At 46.5% G+C, this 15,365-nt stretch overlaps 1 protein-coding gene across 7 annotated transcripts in view; it reads right to left on the bottom strand.

Annotated features, from left to right (window-relative positions):
* Nucleotides 1–295: 295 nt before the first annotated feature.
* Nucleotides 296–15,365, bottom strand: part of pigg (phosphatidylinositol glycan anchor biosynthesis class G (EMM blood group)) — a 67,977-nt gene continuing 52,907 nt past the window's right edge. For 6 of the 7 annotated variants that reach the window (XM_081699408.1, XM_081699409.1, XM_081699410.1 and 3 more), the window contains 3 exons: nt 7,733–8,048; nt 5,870–6,033; nt 296–1,941 (listed from right to left, as the gene is read on the bottom strand). In XM_081699408.1, coding sequence (XP_081555534.1) covers nt 1,722–1,941; nt 5,870–6,033; nt 7,733–8,048 — 700 coding nt within the window. In that variant the 3' untranslated portion in view covers nt 296–1,721. Of the gene's footprint in view, nt 1,942–5,869; nt 6,034–7,732; nt 8,049–15,365 lie in introns of those variants that run through there. The other variant, XM_027016675.3, reaches the window with a different exon arrangement.

Below are 15,365 nucleotides of genomic sequence, written 5' to 3'. Positions count from 1 at the left end.
CAACCTCTCTCAGCCACTGAAAATGGCTGATAAGCAAAAGAGTGGCCCCCACACACTCCCCCTTCAATCAGCGTTGCAGGGGGGAGACCGGCAGGGGCAGTGTGGTTTCAGGAGTCAGCATGTAATGAACCCCCACACGGTGCACTACTCACACCTCCATGGGTTTAGTAATATAATCAAAAAATGGGAAATATAAATGAATACCCGGCCTGCAGGATCAGTTCCTTTCAGTATGTTCTTTGGTAAAACCACCACAAGGAATCGACAAGACGAACAAAACCATGAAGACATTCAGCATATTTTGAGGAATTTAAGGACAGGCAGTGTAACATTTTGGACAGTCACTGTAGAAACAGCAGATTAAATGTTTACAAGGGATTACTGATCTAAAAAAAAGAAAAAAAAAAAAGCCAAACAGATAAGTTATGAAAGCAATACATATCCCTCGTCACACTCACTGACTGATAATTATTGACATGAGATGGCCCGATACTTGAATACAGCTCCAATTCAAAGATTCAGTCCAAAAAGGCAAGACTTATGAAAATGTACCATTTTACTTTTATAAATAAAACTCAATGAGAAAGAAAAAAAACAAAAACAAAACTTGCTACTAACCCACCCCACCTACTTCGTAAGTAATCACAACTAGATGCTAATTATAAGGAAAATAGTCCCCATTTCATTCTAAGCAATCAGCACTCAGACTGTCAAAGGGCTGATTTTAACCTATTTTAAATGCATAGCTTTAGGCGGAGAAGATTTATCTGCTGTGACGCATTCGCTCTCCAAGTTCTCTGGAGATCTTGCCTTGGCTCGAGAGTTCAGGAGAATGGGAACGCCACGAAGACAGATCAATACCAAGATGCATCACTTAAGCTCTGAGGGTTAGAATGATGTACCAAGGATCTTCACTATAATTCTATCCTCATTCTCTCTTATATCTTTGAAGTATAAGAGAAAAGTAATCAAAGAAACTAAATGCAGTACTAAAGGGCAAATGTTTTTTCTACATGGTCTACCTGCATTGTTGATAAGTCAAACCACCTCTGCATAGATAGTCCAGGAAAAATAAAAGTGAGAAAACAGATTGCTGGTGATCGAGGTTTGGAAACTGATTTAGGAACAATCCATGTTTTCCGCTGATTTTATTTATATTAAAGCATCGCTGGAATTTGTGAACTTCAGTAAGAAATTCAGTGAGTTTCTGATTCCCTCAAGATTTTACCCCAATAAAATATCCCATACTCCTGCAGTACAAAAACAACTCATGAATAGACCTTCTTTATCTTCCCAGAATCTAGCCTGGAGAACTTCCAGAGTCTTCAGTGTTTCATAGTGCAGGATCACATCTCCCTTTTGAGTCTCAAATGTTCGCAGCTTTTAATTTGCAACACGGAGTTCATCATTTGGTGTCTGATTCCCTCATCTCTTTCACTGCTTCATCCATCACTCTCTGTCTCTCTCTCTCTCTCTCTCTCTCTCTCTCTCTCTCTGCCCTTCACTCTCTGTTGAACTGCTCATCACCCCACCCCTCCCCAGTCAACTCTCCATGCTCAGCCTCTTTAACCAGTGTTGATGTCATGTCTTTGCCTGCAATGGCATCTCCGTTGACTCCTGTCCTCTGTACCATGCGTGCTATTGCCCTGTTCCTGGGGCGAGGGGTGGTGGGGTTAGGGTGGGGCTGAGGGTGTTGCATCATTGGGGGGGGGGGGGGGGGGTCACAGGCTACACGCGTGGTCGTGGTCCACAGCGGTGAAGATGAGACACGCCGCCGCGGCGATGAGCACGTGCGTGGCCTCGTACAGTAGCTTGGGCGAGAAGACGCTCCAGATGAAGAGGTGGTAGCGCAGGGCCGTGGTCAGCGCTACATAGAGAGCGGCGGGCACTGAGCGCAGCACGGCCAGGCAGTAGCAGCCGTGAGACAGAGCGCCAGCAGCCCTGGGGCAGGGAGAGGGAGAGAGAGAGAGGTAGGACAGGGAAAGATGGAAGAGACAAAAATGTGGATGTGGAGACATGGGAAAGAAACGAGAAGAGGGAGAGAGATGGAGGAAAAGGAGAAAAACAGCACTTTCATAAATACAGTGTGCGTATACATACTGCAGCTATTACCCACGTTAACCCTGTGTCAGTCACCCCATTTTTTCAAACCGACAACTCCGTTTTTCCTCGCAATAAACGCCATCATCCTGTCCAGACAATGACCCAAGACCTTATTGAGCCCCAGCAGCAGAACACAGGAAGACGGCACCTATCCCAAGAGCCTGCCCCTGTGAGCAAAGCCTGCACCATCACAAGATCGGTCGCTCAAGGCCGAGGGACGGCTTCCACAGGAGCTCAAACTGTGCCCTGCAAAATCACTGCTGTGGCAGATCAACGTTTTATTATTTTTGTCGCATCATCACACTGGGAAACTGATAATGTGGCAGTGGAAATAACCCCAGCATGAAGTTCCTGATGCAATGGACAAGGAATATGCGGCATGCCTACATGCGTGCGGGGGTCCTGGCAGGGTGCGTCTCACGATGGACACGAGCTGCCTGAAAGGCCTCACGTGTCTGAACGGCTCGGTCTTTGAACATGCATTTGTTTGCCCCTGAGACATGTGCCCTGTGGTCAGTACCCCAGAGGGGGATTCCTTCTCGCACAGTGCGGAGGTACCCCGCTTCCCGCCGTTAAGACTTCCGTCACCTTGACTCGACCGACGGCCCAAGTGGGGTTCCGAAGGCCTGCTGAAATATTAGCCTCGACGGCAATTTAAGCACATTTTGAGCTACCAGACTGTTAACTATACACTTAAACTGAGGTTTTACAAGAGCAATGAAACATTTTATTTTGCAAATGTAAATGGTATGGAGGAAGCCCGTGAGTGCCTAAAGGTTTAAGGGTTTATAGTATGTTGTGGACGAGTCCTGGGGCAAGCCACAGAATAGATTACGCCCTTGGTTTAAGATGCACCTAACACACCTGGAGATGTGAGAAGGAAAGGAATCACAAGGTTTGCAGGAATTGAGAGACGGGGGGGGGGGGGGGGGGGGGGTTTAGACTTTCTATTTTGCCTCAAACCCCCTTCCAATTGATTGTATTGCCCTGTTGGTTGGTCTGAAAGCTAACTACTATATCAGAATTCTCAGAGTCTGTTCCATCCGCCCTTTCTCTCGTTTGATTGGCAGGAGGCGGACGTGGGTTGTTACAGCTCCTAATTAACCTGTTGCCAAGGCAGCGGTGGCTGCTGGCTCCGCGTGAAGCTGTTCTTCTGCTCCGTGTTGTTTGTGTATGTGCACAGCTGTGACGACCTGCCTCAAACCCTTGCAAATGGTGAAACAGGGCATGGTACGTTCTCCTAGCACCATGTCAACCCCTCTCACCCAGCAGTGCCTCACCTGAAAGGCAGTGACTCACTCCGGAGTGGAGGTACAGCATTCACTGCAGGTTCTGGTAACTGGAACATTACTGTATCTGTTGCCCTATAACTGACCCCCCCCCCAAAAAAAAGCCTCTGCTTGCAAATCTCGCCACCTCTCTCCAATTCTCTCCTGGATAACGGTGGAAACGTTCCTCCCAGATGTGGGAAGGGACCTGTCCCTCTGGGGTTCCAAAAAAAGGAGCGTATCGATCGAAGGCCATTTCCTGGATCTTGTGCATGCACGTGTGCTGGTTGCAAGATGTCTCCTAAAGAACAGGGTACACCGCTGCACTGGCCAGCCTGCCTGCCGCAATGGCGCACAGGGAACCTCTACCGCTTAATGTTTCCAACATCTCCCTCAGGAGGTTTAAAAAAAAAAAAAAAAAAAAAATCCAGTAGAGCAAGGTCAAGGGAGTACTTACACATGGTCAAACCCAGTGACTTCTGACGTGATCGGAGTACTTTTTTTAAAAACTGCCAACGGCATCTTCAGACTAGTTATACATTTTCACAGATGTCTATTTTTAAACCGCAGAATAACAGAATGCTCAGATGAGCTCACGTGAACTTCAAGCTACCACTTCTTGTTCCCTGATTAGGACTCCAATTGTCTCAAATTGTTCTCATTAATAGGCACAAAGTGCAGTAGCCTGGATACTAATGACATCACCAATACCAGCAAAAACAATAAAAACAAGTCTCCGTGTTACTGGTTGGTAGATCATTTTCATGATCTAGAAATGGTCATGAAATGTATGACATTCATAGCACATAATGAAGAGATCTCAGAACAAATCAGTGAGAGCTAATAGTCAAATAAGCACGTTTTATTTTATTTTAGCTTACTCTGTAGACGTTTTGTGTGTGTGTGTGTGTGTGTCTTTAATGGGGTAATCAGCAAGTCCTCCTTCCAAAGCGACATGATGTCCAGCATTTTGTATGACTGGCTGCAGCATCTCTTCTAAGTCCCAGAGGTCAGGACTTCCTTGCCCACAGAACACAATGCACTCAGACTGCATGTCAGAACATTACAGAGCTTTATCCTATAATTACACCATGGAGTGAGACAGTCTGAGACCCGGGAAGGGTTTCCCTATTAGCCATATATTCATATGAAAAGAGAGTGTGTTTGTTTTGAATGAGCTGAAAGGCTGGAGAAGCCCATCTTTGAGGCTCTGATTGGCTGTTTGTATATTTGAAGAGAGCTAATCCCTCACCCCTATTTCCTGGGCACTCAGCTAAATGTCAGATGAGCAGATTTTAACACACAGTTGACCTGTATGATTAAAGAGAAAGAAAACCAAAAAAGTATGTGTGTGCGTGTGTGTGGACGTTATCTAGGCTATTTTGTTATTAAGATATTTCGGTTTCGCCGTTGGCCATACATGTTTATATAGTCAGTGCTTTCCACCACTGACATGCTACAGGATTACATAAACATGCCAGAAAACACAGGTTGAGTGAAACCCAGGCCATTAAATAATTACACAGGCTCCACCGGAATCTGCTGCGGAATTCACAGAGGTTTTGTTCTCAAGCTGGATTTCTCAGTTGCATTTGGAAGGTAAATGATGCGGAAGCATGGCGCCGAGGTCTCATTAGTGAGCCCATCACTACGCTGCATCTCACAGGCATGTTTGGAAAGGCCTGGAATTAAATGCCTACCAGTAATACACCTCCACACGGAAGCTCACCAATCCCTGCTGCAGTCCCAGACTTTAGCGGAGAGCTCATTAATCTTCTTTATCTTTGGGTTTGTGTTGAGTGTATTTGTGGGGCGGTAGGGGGCTGGCTTAATATTCTAATAAGTGTGTGTCTGCGTGTGTGTGTGTGTGTGTGTGTGTGTGTGTGTGTGTGTGTGTGTGTGTGTGTGTGTGTGTGTGTGTGAGAGTGTGTGTGTATTTGCAGGGTGGTAGGAGGCTGGTTTAATATTCTGAGTGTGTGTGTGTTTGTGTGTGTGGGGTTGATGCTACTGGCACTACATACCAAAAGTATGGAAGCAAGAAGTGAATGTCTGGACTGAGAACAATGACGTCCCAACTAATCAGTCAGGCAAAAGCAAGGCGTGCTACAGTGAAAGGCCCTGCATGCTCAGTCCCAGATTAGCCACCGATCGCGTACTGGGTTGAGCTTGACCGCACACTCAAAGGCACGATGTCCCCAGCAGTCGCAGAAGAACTTGGAGTGGCAAACCGGTAACAAACCTGCCGCGTCTTCATGTCGGGCTGTCGCAAGCTACACGAGGAGATTGTTATGAAATTTTTTTTTTAATTTAATACAAACAGTCGAGAATCAGAAAGTAGCAGTCAGAAGCTGTGCAGGTTAGTGTTGCTTCCAAACTTTTTTGCCTGGAGTTCGTCTCTCGCACTCGAGGAGCGACACAGTCACACATGCTTCAGTCCGTGTGTGTGTGTGAGTGTGAGACAGCGAGAGAGCGAGCAAGCGCATGTGTGTGTGTTGTACCTGTCCCTCTCGGAGCTGAGGTAGCACATCAGATGGCAGGCCCAAAGTACTGGGCCTGCATACGTGCAGAAGGCAGTGAGGATGACTGCAGGAACCTCCACATAGCTCTCCAGACCCACGAACCCCACCGATATATCCACCGTTGCTATGTTATTGGAATTCCCCTGAGAGCAGATCAAAAAGAGGAAACAGTCGAATATAAGCCTCAAAAACGCCCAAATGTAAGCCTTAGCAAAGGCAGCAAACTGGCAGAAAAGCCACAAAAATTAGGAACTTGGTTAAACTCTGTTCCTCTCCTACATTCCGAGCCGAGGAATGAACGCACTGAAGGAATGTTACACAGGGAGACGATAAGCCTCACAAAAAATGCATAATGCATGTCCCATGCCATTGGGAAGAGCTTGATGTCTGTGAAGAGACTGAAGTGAGTGACAGATTTGTGTGCTTGTTAAAGCGAGGAGAAACCGAAGAAAAAGCGACTTTACCCTTCACTGAATCTCTGTGAAACCGTGTGAAGGAAGACGGATTTCCAGAAGGCATGGCACTGACGGACTGACTGCGAGGTGGCCAGAATTTTTTTTTCACCGCAATCTGTCTTCCACAGCTATCTACAGGAGGACGTATCTGTCACGTCTGTCACGAGTGCCCGTGTTGAGGCAAACAAGATAAAAATGTTAAGGTGCCACACTCACATGCACGCATACAGACACACAGAGAGGTGCTCGTGTGACAAATCCCTGCCCCTCTGTTTTCTTTGTGGTGATTGGCACAGTGATTGATGGACAGGGCCTGGCCCAGCTGAGCTGGGTGAATTTACTCAGTCGACCTCTGCTGACCCTAACCAGGGCTGGACAGCGTGTCTGACAAACGCCGGGAGCAGTGGAACAGATATTTTCACCTCACCTCAGACAAGTGGAGATGGAATGTATAAAGCAATAAAGAAACGCAGAGAGAGAGAGAGAGAGAGAGAGAGAGACAGAGAGACACAGAGAGAGTGTGTGAGACAGAGAGGCCTGTCCTAGGGACACACAGGCCGAGTGGGCGACCTTGTTGGGAGCAGAGTTCCATTCTCCAGACCTGTAATTTCATGCATGGGAAGCCGAAATGATAATTGGCCAGGGCTGCCGCATTCATGGCCCTTATTTAAAGAGCCTGAGCAGAACCCCACGTGACGGGCAGTTGCACGGCCACCACCGTAGCTAGCAGCCTCACACCGGCCACTGTGTCGGAACGAGGGCATCTTCACGCATGACGTGAAGGCTTCCAAGCATGCGCCCCACCTGCATCCCCCACACTGGCCTACGAGATGGAAGTGTTTTAAAGAGGTATGGCTACAAAAGGCGTAACCAGCCACCAAAACAATCCCGATAACACATTTCGGCACATAAAGTGTCTTGCCAGGCATACAGCTGGAGTTACCTGCAGTGCTCTCCGCATGGGCACAATGCTCCATTAGGGCACCACAACTTTGAAGCCAGAGTGTCCCAAGGAGATGCTGCAACACTGTAAATATTGGCTGGCCAGGTCTATGGTTCCACGAAATGGGATTAGTGGTAAGTGGGGGGAAAGTGCATTTGTGGTGTATTTACATGAATAAAGCAACCAAGTAGAGAGCGGGGTCTCTGTGTTGTGGTCTATTCAGAGTGTAACCTGGATTCCTGCTGGTGTGCCTTGGCAAAGTGTCAAATGTCAAGAGAGAGACTCTGCACATCCAGCAGGTCTGCACAGCCTCTAGAATTGACCACAACTCCCGAGGATCTGGGCCTACACGCGGAAATACATAATCTGTACCTGCAGCCACACCCATACACACCCATCCAGACGTAGACATACATGCAGACACACACACACACTTATTCTCACCTGAAAATAGAAGAAGGCCTGCCCGAACCAGTAGTGCATGATGGTGATCTGGGCGGCGTCATAGCGCAGCCTCTCCCAGACAAACTGGACCATGAGCGTCTGCACGAGTAGGCAGCAAGCCAGCGTGGGCAGGTTGTGTGGCCGTAGGAGCAGAGCCACCAGGAGCACCATGCCACTGTACACCTCCCACAACCCCCTGCTCCGCAGGTGCCCGCCGCCACCCGCTGCCGTCACCTGAGAGCACAGTAGGTCCTTCACGCCGGTGAAGAGGATCCCGAGGACGAAGACATAGACGAAGCGTGCCTCGCCTGTTCCTCTTGGGGGGGGAGAAAATGTGGAATTTGCAGTTTTTGAATGTTACTTTTGCTGATCATCATGTAACTACAGTAATGGCTAACAATGGCTTGGGAATTGATTCAGGCAGTTTTCCAATCTCTGACAATGGAAATGATTAAGCAGGGAAAACTCTTGCAAACACACACCCACCCATCAGGCATTCGTGCTGACAGTGCCCTTTTGTCTGAAGGTGTGTCTGGAATGTACCCCTTCAGACCCGTGGGAGTTTGGGGGCAAGCCGGAGCTGACAGCGGCAAGGATGCGCGGTGGTAGAGAGGTCAGCTCAGGCCACACAGGTCAACCACAGAGCACGGACGAACGCATGCGACACATTTACTCAAACACACTGACCCTCCCTATGGTAATGACATGGTACTCCAGCACACTGGACATTAATCAACAGAATAAGGTTAAACGGCAACGGGGGTGGGGGTTCTTTCTACCCTGGGTGAAACGTAGAGAATCCATAGCCCTTTTATGATAGCCCTACATGAGTCAAAGCATATGACATCTGTTAAACGTGTCAGCTGGGGGGTGAGAGATGCTGAAAAACACAGACGCGTCTTCTCTCGGGTTCAACCAAAGCCAGCCATTTGCTCGCCGGAGACTAAGGAAGGTCTGGAATGGAGCAAGTGGAAATGACTGCATTACAGGTGGAGCAGAGCGCTGAGCGTGATCCCCGACATGTGGTGCTGTCCTTGGGATGCAGCTCAGGCACCCCATGGAGGTAAAACGCATTTGCCATCAAGTACTCAACATGTCAATTTTGTAGAAGATTATGTTAATTTCTCCAATTACCTCAAAATGGGGGGTAATGCGTATACAAAAAAATGTCTACGATGCTTTTATGGTACAGCTGGTGTATAAATCCTAAAATAAAAGCTTTCATTCTGCTCAAGTGCTGCACTTTGGCCTTAGAGTCACTGCTCGGTTCCAAACCCGCTGAGCTGCAATGCAGAGGCAAAACAACCACAGCTGTCACTGTCTAATCACGTATAGACTGCAGTGTGAAACACTCAAACACTCAAATTAGTAACTCAAGCATTTCATGAGTTACTCTAAATTGTTATGGCGAAACCAGCATATAGGGCTTTTTTAAAAAACAACAACAAAAAAACCCCCCAAAAAACAGGTTTATGATTCCCCTAATTGCAGTTGTTAATGCTGGGATGAGCAGTTACTGATATAGCATTTATTTAAGCTGCCAGTTCATCCCACCTGATTAATAGCAGTATTAAACATGCAGCATCAGAATACGTTGGTTTTTTCCCCACAGTATAAGTCTTCTGTGACCACAGAAAGAACTCTTCCCCTCTCTCATCCTCCCCTCCATCTCTGTGTGTGCTGTTGGTGTGCCATTAGGTACTACTCTACATCTGCACTAAACTAAACACTCGCTCGGCAACATGTTACCATGACAACACAGCCCCAGCAACAGCTTGGTACCAGGCAGGTGCGCGCAAGGGCTGAAGGGATGAGGTTACGGCGAGTTGAAGGGGCAACACACGGCAACAGAGCAGCAAAAGACAGCAGCACCAAAACAAGCAACGAATGCAAACTTGGTGGGGATGTGGAGCAGGGTACACGATATGGGGATCTCGTACAGGAAATGTACCGGGAAGGACGTGGATCTGATGTCAGAACCGTTTAAGATACATCAAAGACGGGAGACAGCATAGAATTTCTGGTTCAGCATCAGCACTTGGCGTCTTAACCGAGAGGATCGTATGTCGGATCGTGTCTACTCGGGAGTGTGCGGGTCTCTTTATGCCAAAAGTAATTGGACACGGCCGGCCCCACAGGGTCAGGGGTGCTGGCACGGCAACTGCTAAGGAGGCAGCCAGGCACCGGCACAAGGATTTACGGGCTGTGTGATGAAACGCCAAGGTATGCTTTCTCTTCCTGAGCCGGGGGAGCCGGCTGGCGCACTGGTAGGAGCTGAACGGCGCTCGCGCCCTCGCGTGCACATTGGAAAGCAGGTGTTCCGTCATGTTTTATTAATCTGCTCTCACTGCAACTTACTCCCACAGCGACAGGAGGGGGGTGGGGGTGGGGGGCAGAAAGGAGGGGTTGGAGCAGAGATGAAGCAAGAGAAGCAAACAAAATCGGGGGGGGGGTGTAATTTCTCATTGAAAGAAAGTGAAGGAGAGAAAAAGAAAGGCCGCATAGGAGCGGCCCGCTGGGAGATGTTGCGTGACAGCAGGTGTCTGGTGCTCGTTCCAGTGGACTGCTTCAAAGCGCAACGACCTGCCTGTGCCCAGATGAGGTCCTCCGAGGGGTGAAGGGGGCACCGCCTGTGGCATCCAGGGGTACGGAAATGCCACCATGCCATTTCGAGAGGCCTTGGGTTCGGCACGTCAACCGCCCATGCTGGACTCTGCTGAAGTGGACGAGCCGTGGAGGCAGACCTGGGCCTACAACACGTGCCTTGGCTGAAGCGATCGTGGCATGCCTCCTCTAAGGGCCGGGCAGTATAACTTTATTTTACATCGTCACGCCATCTTCAAATAATCTAATGGTGTACAGTACTATGGCGGGAGGGGGTTACTTTCAGTAACAAACGTTTTATTTGAAAAATGGTTCAGAATGTTACAAATGTTTTTGATTTAATTTCTGCTGCTTGCACATCACAATGTGGCAACAGCTGAAATTAAACTTTACAGCTTTAAACAGATAGCCTATACTATTTAGCCATTAGCTACTATAGGTTTAATCTTTCACTGAACAATGTCCACACAGAACAGAAGGAAAAAATTATAGGCCTCAATAGTGAATAAGACAAAGCCTGTGCTAACACGAAATGGCACGAACACAAACAGAAAAATGCTGAAAAATTTAAAAAATGCTGTCCTAGCAGCACAAAAAACCCCAAAACAAAACAAACAAAAAAATCTTATTTTTACACAATTCAAGGTTTTTTCGCCTGAAAAACTAACTGGCTTTGTCAGGCTTGGGCAAGTTCCGCATAACATTTCCTGCTGTGCTGAACAGCCGCTCTGATGGCGAGCTCTTGGCACAAGTTCATGGCCAACTAAGATGTCGCTGAGAAGGGTGTTTCATTTGTTTCCTGCCAGATGAGTAAGCCTAAATGTCTGATGCACTTGAATGTTTTACATGTACTTCCTTTTGTCACTAATTGTGTAGTTTCTGTTGAATTTGTTTGTGTGTTGATTGCAACGTGCCCTTCAGCATGGGAAAGAAGCTACATAAATGTAAGTGTGATGATGATGCTGAAGACGATGCTGATGCTGCTGCTGTTGCTGCTGCTTGGTCCTCTGTGGACATTACAGCTATGCTGGCAGCTGCTTTTTTTCTGGCCAAAGTTGGTTTCTTTTCAGGCGGTCTACATTGCTCCTGCACTCTGAGAGCCACTGCACCCGTCACTGGTTTTGATCGCATATCCAGCATTACCATGCCTGCTTCTAACCAAGCCTTCGTTTTAGCCAAAGAGGTGTGACCAGACTCATAGCCACCAGGGTGTCAAGGGCCGAGAACGAAAGCCTTATGCGGCAATTTCTGCATGTCATCAACACTCTATTTTGCCTCCAGCGTGCCCAGGAGCCCAACGTTTATGGCTTTGTTTGGCGGGACATCATCCGAGGCAGCCAAAAGATCTCCAGTACACAGCTTAAGTATGGAGAGTATAGAGGAGCTGGATATGTGCAGATGTCATATCTGTAAATGCTTTCAGCGCAACACCGATAGTCTGCAGAACATCCGTCTTGTCCTGTCAGGAAGACAGCGCTCCGTCTTTCGTCAGCCAGAACGTGTCGGAGAGCTTGTGTCTGTTTAAGAAACTGCTCCATCATTGCCTGCTTGGAGCTTTATATATATATTAAATGGATCATCAAGAAGCAACAGCCTAAAGAAATCAAGAAGCAAAAAGTAAAGGCTTTTGCCATTGCAGTCCACTCAAGAACGCCAAACAGATTATGGCTGAAACAACTTAACCATGGCCAATGCAGAGGTTCGACAGCAGCTACAACATTGGGTCCATGATTTGTAGTTACAGCTGACAGTTTTCTGTCATCCAGTTACCGTTCTCAGAGTGCATCTCAGTGTTGGCAGCTTTGTGGCTTTCTGGGAAAAAGGTTGCTATTGATACATTTAGAGTGTAATTTCCAGTTGGGTGTGATGAAATGGATGGTCAAAGACCTGTATGGTGTCACGTACACGGACGACCACGTCATTGTCATGAAATTGTCGTCTGTCCTCAAAAAGTATTTTCTTCTAGGCAGCTTGTAATGAAAAACGTGTTTGGATCATGGCTTTTAATAGTGTTTTTTTGTCGTGGTGGAATGATGCCATTTCTTTAGTGAGATATTTTGTAACCGCTAACGTGCACACCTATCCTGCTTTGTCTGTTATAAATTTTGTGGGTCTGATGAAAGCACCCATTAAAAGGTTATTGTGACAATCGTTTTGTGGCTTTTCCAGTGGTGTCTATGTGGCTTTTTGAGGTCAACGGCATCTGTGATTACTTTCTAGATACATGTTTGATATGTTTCCATATTTAACAATGACTGCTTTTAGGCAAATATTACATTTGATGGCTCTCCATTTTCATTTAGAACAAACTGAAAATGGCAGCAATAGCATTTTTTGTTGCTAGCCATTTTGGTTTTCACATTTTTCTTTAAATGTATGATCTCAACAGTGAGCTCCATCCTTCTGTGCTAATGTGGCAGTTTACAAGGTAGATGGAGAACAGAAATTTGGCACTAAAATACCACCAGTTTAAAATACAGAGATACACTGCATTACCTCAATCCCACCTCCTCTATTCTATATAAAGCGCCAGCAAAAGCCATCATTTCAGACATTCCCAAAGGACTGAATCTTTCCAACAGAAAGATTTCACGGTAGTCACCTGAAGAACACAAGCATTATCCTCTCGAAAGGTTAGCCTGTAGATGTTGCTTTAAGCGTAAAAGCCAAATAGTATTATTTTATTTGAACCTTTTTGGTATATTTCTGTATATTATTTTATTCAGACACTAGACAGTAACTACATGAAAGATGGCAATTTATATCTACTTTGTCATTCATCAGTGCTTTCTACTACTGACTAATTCATTCTGATGGATCTCAAGCACTGTCTGCTAGTCTGGTCTCATGTATTACTGTCTGCTGCTGTAGGTGTGCAAAGCCTACTAAAATAATAATGGTGGGAAGGTGTCAGAGTTATGAGAGAGGCGAGTTGCCAGTTATTGAGTCAGATATCAAAATGTCACACGCTAACAAGGGGAATATACCACAGTGAGAGGGACCAAGGGGTTGACTTTCCTTTCTATCAAACATCCTACACAAACAGGATCACACAGGAATCCAACCCAGGTAAATAGACCCATGTCTGTTAGTGCTTTTAATCTAACATGGGTGCGTTTCCCAAAAGCTTCATAACACCAAGTACGTCATTAACTCGATCTTGAGTGTATTAATAAGTCTGTGTTTTACCAAACACTTCCTAACTGAAGTACTATGTAACCTCACTAGAAAGAACACTGAACTGCTACCGAGTGTGAAAAGTGCAATACAAATAAACTTGCCTTGTTTAGCTAGTAAATTATTGACTAATGACTATCCTGGTTATTCACAATATGCTTTATTGGGATGGAATGGAAGATGGTGAGCAAACATTTTCAGCAGTCCACGAGGTTGAGAAGTCACCATCCACGGCACTGCACCATCATATATGAGCTGCCTTAGCCACCTCAGAGATGTTCATTAACATGCACTTGCATAACATGTCCAACGGGTCGGGATTTCTTAACCCAGACCAATATTCGTTTACAATGCCAGGCACATTTTCAGTGCCATGGAAACGCAGTGGATGGCATGCTCATTGTTATACAGACTGCTGTCTTGAAACAACCTACACATGTTGTAAAGGCTTGTTGGTGTGTATGTGATATGCATTCATGAAGACCTGACTGCAGACTCTGCGGACAAGTGACCTGGGAGTGTGCATAAGATAGTGAAGGATGGGGTGTTTGCTGGTGCTGTTCACTGGGCTCTACAGGGTATTCTCTCTGATGGTGCTCACTGGGCGATGCAGAGTATTCTCTCTGGTGGTATTTTTTGGGCGATGCAGGGTATTCTCTGGTGGTGGTCACTGGGTGATGCAGCGCATTCTCTCTGGTGGTATTTACTATGCGATGCAGGGTATTCTGTCTGGTGGTATTTACTGGGTGATGCAGGGTATTCTCCCTGGTGGTATTTACTGTGCAATGCAGGGTATTCTGTCTGGTGGTATTTACTGGGCGATACAAGGTATTCTCTCTGGTGGTGCTCACTGGGCGATGCAGGGTATTTTCTCTGGTGATATTTATTGGGCGATGCAGGGTACTCTCTCTGGTGGTGCTCACTGGATGACACAGGGTATTCTCTCTGGGTGTACCTGATACTTGTGCTGAATCCCCAAACTGCCCCGAGCTGAAGGAAGGTGTTGCATTTTACAACTATACAAAGTCTCTGTGGGTGACGTAAGACAAGTTCACCATTTTCCCAACCCATATAAATTAAAACCATAATTAAAATTGCAATTATAGATCATAAATAATGCAATAATTACTGAGATCAAACTAATATTGCCAATATCAAAAACAGACTGCATGTTGGTCTGTGTTTCTATTTACAGACAGCAACATGCAACATGACCTCAAATGCAGCCTGAGCTTCACAACCCTGTTCTGGCTGCTAGCTATTGCTTTGGGGGTGGGGGGGGGTGGAAGCGTTTCCTTAAAACAACTATCTAATCATTCCCTGTGAGAGCATGTGATGAGCTGGAATTCATTTCCATCTTTATGAGAAATCTGTATGCATAAAACACTCACAAATGAGGTGTCAGCACAACAAACGCTCGCAGATGAATCAGGATAAAAATAAAAGTGATTTTTTTTTTCGTGCTATCCTCTTGACGCAGGTGTGCCCGGGACTTTTTAATTACTGCATTCACATGTTTCAAATGCAGCTGATCTAATCCTAAAGTGACGGAAATTAAAATGGCTGCTCGATGAACCCCTTTCCGACTTTTCAGTTTACGGTTCAACAGGCGTGTCCTGGCAAAAACAACGCGATCCCATCATCCTGTGTGTAGCAGTGCTGCCAAAGACAATGTTCAGATTCCCCGAAAGCCCCCTTGAAGGAAAAATAAAGCAGCTCAAGTGTGGGACTCCAGGACTGCCCGAGATCTGAACCCCAAAACATCAGCAATCTTGAACCCATCAAACGAACTCCCACAGGCTGCTTTAGCAGCGCAGGCCGATGCAGGGGAAATGTAATGAGCGCAAAGCAC

The sequence above is a fragment of the Electrophorus electricus genome, chromosome 16 (assembly GCF_041902795.1).
Source record: "Electrophorus electricus isolate QZ-2024a chromosome 16, ASM4190279v1, whole genome shotgun sequence".
Lineage (NCBI taxonomy): Eukaryota > Metazoa > Chordata > Actinopteri > Gymnotiformes > Gymnotidae > Electrophorus > Electrophorus electricus.
This window is presented reverse-complemented; position numbering and strand designations above follow the sequence as displayed.